An 8,352-nucleotide genomic window follows, 5' to 3' on the forward strand; every position below is an offset into this window, starting at 1 on the left:
AGCACTGCAAGCACCTTAGATACTGTGTCAGTACATACACTGAAAAAAAGGAGATGCTTTGCCACTGTTTCTTCCAGTTCAGCTGTAGCCAGCAGCAAGTCCAGCCTGCAGAAGAGGATTTAAGCCCTGTGCAGGCAGGACCTCACTATGGAGGAGGAGAGGACAGAGTGGGTGCAGCTGTAAACACACTTAGTCATGACACTATCCTTCAGTGACTGTCATGGACTGGTCTTACTGCTTACTGCTCTTTCCTCCAACAAAAAGAAATCCTCCCATGACACAGAAAATGCATTTCGAGTCACATGTTTCTCTATCACAAAGGTGAAAGAGGACATAGTATTACTAAAACTCTCACCTGTGCCAGTGTCTTCCAAGAAAATAAAGTCACTTCCCACCAGCTTCTGGTTTGAGGCACGTTTTTCAGAAGCTTGGTTTGCTGCTATTCCCTTACTAGTTCTTCAACAAGTGACTGTTCATGAGCATCTGTCTCACTAGATCAGTGTGGACATCTGGAGCGTAAACAATTAATTGCAGAGCTCTCTTATGATCCCTACTGCAGGCAGCCAGATGGGTGGGTACTGACTGAGGTGCGTGCTCAGTTCTGTGTCTGCCTGCACATGTGGTGCATTTCTTACGGCATTCTCCAGCTCTGAAATACAAAAGTTTATTTTCTCTGAGCAACTCAACACATCTGAACTGCAACAGCAACCAAATTACAGAGAGCTTCTACAGGTGAGTCACAGGCACAAGAGTGTAACACCACATATCCGGGAATGCTGCCCACAGCTGAAGGCAACATTAGCAACTGAAATGCTGTGGATGTAAGAGGAGATAACATACCCAAAACCAGGGCACTGTCATCTATCGATGCCTATCGTCATCTCTTTGTTTCTTGGTATCTCTTTCCCTGCTCCAGTCTCTATCCCTGTCCTTTCTGTCTCTCTCCTTCCTCTCCCTCCCTCTGCTCCTCTCCTCTTTGGAGTCCCTTTCTCTCTCACTTTCACCCCAAGTCCATGACCGTTCCCTTTCTGGCCATCGCTTGTCTCTGCTCCTTTCATGGTCTCGGTCCCTTGTTCTCCAGTCCCTTGTTCCCTCACGAGACCAGTTCCTTTTCTCTGATGATCCCTCTCCATACAAATCATTTTTCACACTAGGCAAATTGATGGGCTTTCGGAAAGGTCTGTCCCGTCCTCCAAACCGCAGCTGCCCAGACTCTTTTTTACCTCCAAAACCACCTCCAAGCCTACGAGGAATCCATCCTCTGAGAGTTCTTTCCAGTTCAAAGTCTACAAAGATCTCATGTTGATCAATAACCAGCCTGTTGGCGTCTCTGTGGGCCTTCAAGAGAGCACGCTCCTCTTTGTACTCAATAAAGGCATAACCCTTGGAAAATCCTGTGACCAGATCTCGCACCAGACGGATCTTTCTGATGTCTCCATACCGAGAAAAGACCTCCTTTAACTTCTCTTCTGTTGTCTGAAGATTGAGCCTTGCTACGAACAGGGTGAGGTGTGGATCTCCTGTAACTCCCTTGTTGGGTACATAGCGTGCCAACATAGCCCTCCATATGGCACGGTCGTGGGGCTCTTCATCGGTGCCATCAATGCTCCCAGCTTTGAGGGGATCGTACTCCTTTGCGATGGGGGCCCAGTCATTCATTGCCTAGTCAGAAAACAACACGCACTGCAATTCAGGTATTTCAGGGGAGAGCTGGTAATAGAAGAAGCACTTTCCACACTGCTGTACAGTATTATTCATTAAACCCCCCCTAAAGCGTGACAAGCTTAAACAAACCGGCAACATCACTGTTTGCCGCAGAGTCGTGTGGGACAGCCTGGATGCGCCCCCGGCTAAGAGCGCTGCGGCCCTACACCGGCCCCGCGCCTGCGGAGCACCGCGGGACTGCTGCCGCTACCCCAAGGGGCCCTGCGGCCCCATTCCCCCACCTTGAGGGTACCTTGGCCCCGTCGGTCCCACCTGAGGGGGCCCAGAGGCCGGGTCCTTACCCCGCAGGCCAGGCCCGACCCCCGCCGCCTCTCCACACCGAAGAGCCGCGGCCTCCCGCCTCTCACCTCGCTTCAGCCGGCGCGGAGGGAGAGAGGCTTATCCCATTCGCATCGACCGATTCGCCAGCTGCGGCACAGCAGGGAAACAGGCTCCCAGCGGTGCTTTGTAACCCATTTCCCTCCGTCCCCATCAAGCAGACGGCCGCTAAACCCACCCCTGCCGTGGCCGCGCACGGCGGAGCCGCCTCTCCAGGCCAGGAGAATGTGGCGTGGGGGAACTGCAGACGCGTTTACCTCCCTCTCCGTCCCACGCGGCTTGGTGCCGGGGCCCAGCCCGGGGCACAGCCGGGAGCCACTCGAGGCCCATCCTCACCATGCCCTCGCCGTCCCCTTACCGTTGGCGGTGGATAGTATCTTCACAGGACAAACGCCGGAGCAGGAAGCGCCGCCGGGCCGCGGCCGCCTCCATAGAAACCGCCGGGGGCGGCAGAGGTCGCTCCGCCCGCGGGCCCCGCCGGCAGCACCGCCCTGCGTGGCCTTCCCCAGGGAAGGAAGGTAGCGGCGGGCATGCAGCAGGGCCGGGAGGAGGAGGAGCTGGAGGAGGAAGAGGGGGATGGCGGCCCAGAGAGGGCTCTTGAGAAGAGCCCTTTCCAGCTAACGGCCGGAGATGTCTATGACATCTCCTCTGTGGTGGGCCAGGACCTGCTGCAGCTCAGCACGGGGCCGCAGATGTCCGCCGCCCTGGCCCGGCTGCAGTTCAGGATTGTGAGGGTGCTGGAGATGCTGGAAGCGCTGGTGAGCGAGAGCAGCCTCGCTGAGGAGCAGCTGCGGATGGAGCGGGACAGCTTGCGGCGGGAGGTGGAGAAGCTGCGGGAAGAGAGGTCCCGAGAGAGCCCCCAGCAGGTGGGTGCCGGGGCCATGCCGGGCCCCAGCAATGTATTGCAAGAGCGTAACCCGCTGAAAGCTCAGCTTCTTGTAGTGTTAGCGGCGTTAACAATGCCATGAGAGGTATATCGCGAAGATCTATATATCAGCAAAGAACTACTAACTATTCAGGTCTTGTGAGATCAACATGACCGGGGGTCAGCAGCCGGTTCGCTTGCCCGCAAGCGAGTTGTGAAACCTCCCAAACGCCAGATCAGTCGGAGGAGACCTTTGCCACAGTCTCTGGTCTCTTTTATCCCAGCGAACGAGTCTCTGCCGGCTCACTTCTCACCTTTGTAAAAGGCCTTGAAACTATTTCCAGAGCAGAGTTCTTCAAAGTGATTGCAAGTCGCAAAGTGGATCCTCGTTCCTGTTTCCCTGTGGTGACTGACCATGCTGTTTGATCAGCACCAGGCACTGCTAACAGAGGAGTTCAGACACAGGCAGACTTTCACAGAGCAAAATCTACCCCTGTGCTGCTCTTAGCACTGGCACCACCAAGACATCTTGACATTTATGCAACCGCTAAAGCTTTGTTACTCTATGCAGGGGAAACGAAAAAAGCCATAACCACAAAGGTCTTAAATTAGGAAAGGAGAACTCAGCTCTCGCCTCTTTCTGCTACAGAGTTTTGGTGTCACATTAGAGTGCTCAGCCTCTCATCGTCAGGAAAGCAGATGAAAGCAGCTTCTTGACAAACTAGGTTGCAAACACTTTTAGACAGAGACTTTGCATTTAGCTGTGGTCAGAGCCTGTCACAGTGGGGCCCTGTACTTGGCTGGGAAATGCAGACACTGAGGAAATACAAAAATAACAGGAAAAACTAAAAAGAACTACTTGGGGGGAAAAAAGGCAAAATTGTGATGAACTTAGCAGTTCATGAAGTAGTTTTAAGAACTAGTAAAATTCAGAAGTTTTGAGAGGTTGCAGGCTCCTGACCACCACTGTTTATTTTACAGCTCAGCCTTGGACCAGATAAAATGGTAATAGACCTCACAGACCCAGATCGCCCCAGGTTCACATTGCAGGAGCTGCGAGATGTATTGCAAGAACGTAACCAGCTGAAGGCTCAGCTTCTTGTAGTGCAAGAGGAGCTGCAGTGCTATAAGAGGTATATCATGAAGTCAGCAAAGAACTAAGAACAAGTCATGTCTGGGGAGCTTATGAGGTCAGTGTTGCTTGTTTGAGCACTGAGATTGGGCTAGGCATTGCCCCATTGGGCAAGAGACACCTGTGCTTCCAATATGCCTACAAATCAGCAAAGAAAAATCTATGCAATATAATATTAAAATTCACCTCTCTCCTACTCTGGGAAGTTTACAGCCTGTTTCCATGATCATACTGCTGTGAGCCTGCAGTTACTCCCGCTCCACATACAACCTGGGTTCTCACGCACATCGACTCGTCTCTGCAGTCATGGCAGCTGTACATTACCATTCTCATCTAAAGCCACACTACATACCAAAGAGCATGGGGGTTTCCATCTCAGGATTAGTCAGAATTTCCTTCCTCCTCCAGCTTGCCATCAGGGGTGCCAACTTAAGTACTGCTTCTTTGCTCCCACAGTGGGTATGGCATTGATCTAGAAAGCAGAATATTAAGCCCTTTCAGCATCATTCAAGCTGTGGGGAGGGGGCTTGTTTGTTTTAAGACTGCAAACAGAGGGTTGTGTAAGCTACTGGAGCTGTACAAAGCAAGTATTTTCAGAAAAGGAGGTTGATCTTTCTAGCAGGGTTCAGCCTGGGAGAATCAGTGTGAACCAAAGGGTGGTGTGCAGGACAGGTGTCACTCTTGATGTTGAAAATTTCTTTACCTCCAAGGCTGCTTTTCCCCAACCTCTGCCCCCCATCATCTGGTTGTATTATTAAGTCTTTAGGGCAAGTGACTGCTTCTTAATTTAGACACGGAATGCCTAAGCACATTAGATTTCAGTTGAGATATCTCAGCAGCAGCGTCTTAGATCTAGTAAACCTGCCCTTTGCCTTGTCTGAAGTAGGTAAAGCCAAAAAGTTAAACCCAAGAAGTCAAGTTACAAAGTGCTGCACAGCATTTCTCACAGCACCATGGGGCACTGCTCTTCCAACTCAGCTGCCTGCCTTTGCTGTGCAGCCACTGGAATGGCTTCTTGTTTTGATTTCCCAGCTGTGACACACAGCTTATTGCAGGCTAAATTCAAAATGTTCACACTGCTGATTTTTAATTTGAGTTAATTATTCAAGTCACAGTGCTGTGCACACAGAGAGCATCAAGGCTGCTTTTCACCTCAAGTAATTCTCTGTGGTTATCTCCTCATGGCATTGCAGCTTAACCCAAAAACCATCTTCCCTTTAAACACATCACATAACCCCCTAATTACAATTGTGGGGCCACAAAGATTAGTTGTGCAGTGGAAGAGGATACATATGAATATGCATTCTAAAATGTCTGGTGTATATTGCAAATAAGCTTTATAGAGCATCAGGTAATTGACATCCTCAGAGAATGGCTTAAAGGTACTGATGGTGTTTAAGGATTACATTTTTTATCATTTCTGAGTAAGAATTGTTATGCAGATACTAGAGAGCTGCAGTGTCACCAAACAGCTCATAGTCCCATTTCTGTAAGAGGATAATCTGCCTCAGAATTATCCTATGCCTGGTGTCACACCACTTTCTAGATGCTGTCCTGTTGTTTGATTTCCAAACTCCAGCTGACTGTTGCTTAGCTACTTTCAGCCACTGCAATCACAAGCCATTTGAGCTACTCTGCTCTCAAGATAAATGAGGTCAGCTCAGGACAATCGATTGGCATGCTGTGAAACACCACAGCATGCAGGCTGGTAAAAACTAACCCAATTCCAAAGAGAGGAAACAGGCTTTAGTAAAAGGGAAGCTTTTGCTGAAAGTAGACAGTTACAACCTTGAAGAGCATGGCAGCATCCAAGTAGGACAAGCAAATCCACAGCTTGGGCAAAGCCTTTTTTCCCCTCCTCTGTAGGATGGGGAGAGGAACAGCCACCTGGGAATCTTCCATCTGTTTCCAACCATGTGGTGTCAGCCATTGTGGCTGTGCTGAAGGTGCCACAGATCCACCCATGCAGAAAGTCACCATTTGTGTCAGCACCCTACCCTTATTTTGGGACTTTTGTGCAAATTCAACATGTAATTACATTTCCCTTGCACTGCTCTTGTGATTTGCCGTTCGTCCTCTCTGGAGAAGACAACTTATGACTTCTACAGTGTCCTTGAATCCCAGCCTAAGCAAAACTGCACTGCAATATCTAAGGAAAATGAGAGTAATTCGTTAAAAGGAAGAGGCCAGGCTGTCACTCCTGTCCTGTGAATGCCCGTTCCCTCATATCCTAGGCTGCCTAGTGAAGGGTTTAGCACGTGCAATACCATAAAACCACAAAAAGCAATCCACGTCTCTTCTTTTCCCAGTGGGATTGCCTCAAAGAGAAAGGACCAAACTGAAGAACTGGAAAAAGCAGCCAGTGGCAGCAGCCCTGGCAGCAGAAAGGACAGCGAAGAGAAGACAGTCATCAGACGGCTGTAAGTTTGACTGCAAGCATTTTATCAGAACAGGAGAATATGGCATGCTTCACCCTGAGGGAAGCCAGGGATGAATTCTGAACTTTAGCCTACTTGGCTGGATATTGTTTTCTCCTCCTCTCACTGTAAAATTAAAACCTAATAGAGAGATCTTTTCCTGTGGAAAAAGCACTCTAGAGGGAGGCAACCTCCGCCCAGGCAAGAAAGAAGGGCGTCACTTTTTTCTAGGAAAAAGAAGTGTTTCAGAGGAAAACTATGTCATACTTGTAGCTCCTGCTAGCACATGGGGACTCTGCTGTGGGAACATGCCAGCTGTCCCCAGAGGTTTGTTTACATTGTGTGAAGCAGCTGTACACAGTATCCGCAAGCTCCGGCAGTGTCCCTAAAGTCCCCTAAAATAGCAGAGTCTGTCTCGCTGCATGTTCCTTCATTTCCAGTTGTATATTGTTTCTTTTATGTTGTGGTTTCTTTATTTGTTTAGGTTCTCTTTTAAACATGGAAAATGAGCATCCTCAAGAATTTAACCACTCCTGCTCAGAAATGGCACTGCTGAGAGGCCCTGAGGCATTGAGAAGTCAAGGATGGGAAGATAAAGCATCACTTCTACTGTAGAGGATAATCTTGTGAAGGTTGTGTTGTATAATACTCTTTCAGAATAGATTTTACTCGGCTGTTTTGGAAACTGTTTCAAGACAGACACTTTTTGTATTTCACAGATTCCTGCCAGACGTTACCTACACATAGAAAATAAATGTTTAATAAAAAACACAGAGCCTCTGACAATCGTACTACCACTTATCTTGTCCACCTATCAAAATGCTCAGCCCAAGTGGCTGCACGACAAAGACATTTTAAGAGCTATGTGCCGACACAAATGTATTCGTAGAGAGGTACTGGGAAGGAAGAACCCATTCAGAGTGCACTGCCCACTGCTCTTAGGTGCAAAGTAATTACCTTACACCAACACTGAAGTCCTCGAAGAAAAGCCCAACATTGCTTTTTGTCCTTTGTCTGCTTTTGCATTAGATGGGGGACGATACACAGGCAGAAGTCTGTCACGCCTCACCCCACCAAAAGATACAGTTGGGCTGTGACAACAGAACTCCTGCACACACAGAAGTAGTCATTGCAGTTGAGATCAAAGACGGCAAAGAGCACAGCAAGGGAAAAAAGCTGCTGCACTGTGCTCCGCCCACATGAAACACTGCTGTCTTTTCAGAGGTGCAGGTGTGCTCAATCTGGAACAGATGCACCAAGCATTTAATTTCTGATACTTATATGTCTTCTGTAGTAGACAGTTGTATTTTTCATAAGGTCTGTTCTTTCAGTCAGCTGTCACAAGCTGTGTATTTGCCCCAATAAATAGATTTATGACTACTGGAAGCATACACGGAAAACAGAGGAGTAGAAAAGGCTGCTTGAAAAAAAATACCAATTAGGTTCCACATTTAAAAGTGCAGAAGAGTCTGAACAGACATAAAAGGAGCAGTGACAGGTATCAAACTATGATCTCACTATCTTCAGAAGCAAAAGCAAGCTGAGTTCTTTTGATTCCCTCTCATATGCTAGCAGCATGAAATACACAGGACACCTCACACATCTGCTCATATGCACAACACAGTGTGGCTTTGCCAAGATAGAACCATTGTTCACTTTCAGAGAGAATTTAACAACTGCACATTTGCAACACAATGCCAAAGATGTCTGACCTAAGCAAGCTGGTTTACCCAGGGCACAGAACTGCTAAGGTCGTTTTGCCATCTTAAAAAAGTTAGCAAGCCTTAGCTTGCATTTTCTAGAGCACGATGCAGGGAAGGAAGTTACTGAGTTTCCTTAGCAGGGGCTTTGTCTTTAGCAAACAAAAGCCTCCAACATCAATTGCGTATCTGCAA

The 8,352-nt window shown here is 48.5% G+C and overlaps 2 protein-coding genes across 9 annotated transcripts in view; one reads left to right on the forward strand and one right to left on the reverse strand.

Annotated features, from left to right (window-relative positions):
- The window catches only part of SNRNP35 (small nuclear ribonucleoprotein U11/U12 subunit 35), a 44,180-nt gene that overhangs the window by 20,377 nt on the left and 15,451 nt on the right, over positions 1-8,352 (reverse strand). The window contains exons 1-2 of one of the 7 annotated variants that reach the window (XM_064168377.1): positions 2,402-2,506; positions 651-1,662 (exon numbers count right to left, since the gene is read on the reverse strand). The exons of 1 other annotated variant lie outside the window; for it this stretch is intronic. In XM_064168377.1, coding sequence (XP_064024447.1) covers positions 862-1,659 — 798 coding nt within the window. In that variant the 5' untranslated portion in view covers positions 1,660-1,662; positions 2,402-2,506 and the 3' untranslated portion in view covers positions 651-861. 5 more of the 7 variants (XM_064168381.1, XM_064168379.1, XM_064168378.1 and 2 more) reach the window with 5 other exon arrangements.
- On the forward strand, positions 2,574-7,243 carry RILPL2 (Rab interacting lysosomal protein like 2). 2 transcript variants are annotated; one of them, XM_064168383.1, is made up of 4 exons: positions 2,574-2,909; positions 3,890-4,041; positions 6,350-6,460; positions 6,942-7,243. In XM_064168383.1, the coding sequence occupies exons 1-4, from the start codon at positions 2,574-2,576 to the stop codon at positions 6,964-6,966; spliced, it is 624 nt and encodes a 207-aa protein (XP_064024453.1). In that variant the 3' UTR covers positions 6,967-7,243. The 2 variants fall into 2 exon arrangements, with proteins under 2 accessions (XP_064024453.1, XP_064024454.1); XM_064168384.1 differs by lacking the exon at positions 6,942-7,243 and having other exon boundaries at positions 3,890-4,098; positions 6,350-6,438.

The sequence above is a fragment of the Pogoniulus pusillus genome, chromosome 30, assembly GCF_015220805.1.
Source record: "Pogoniulus pusillus isolate bPogPus1 chromosome 30, bPogPus1.pri, whole genome shotgun sequence".
Taxonomy (NCBI): Eukaryota; Metazoa; Chordata; class Aves; order Piciformes; family Lybiidae; genus Pogoniulus; species Pogoniulus pusillus.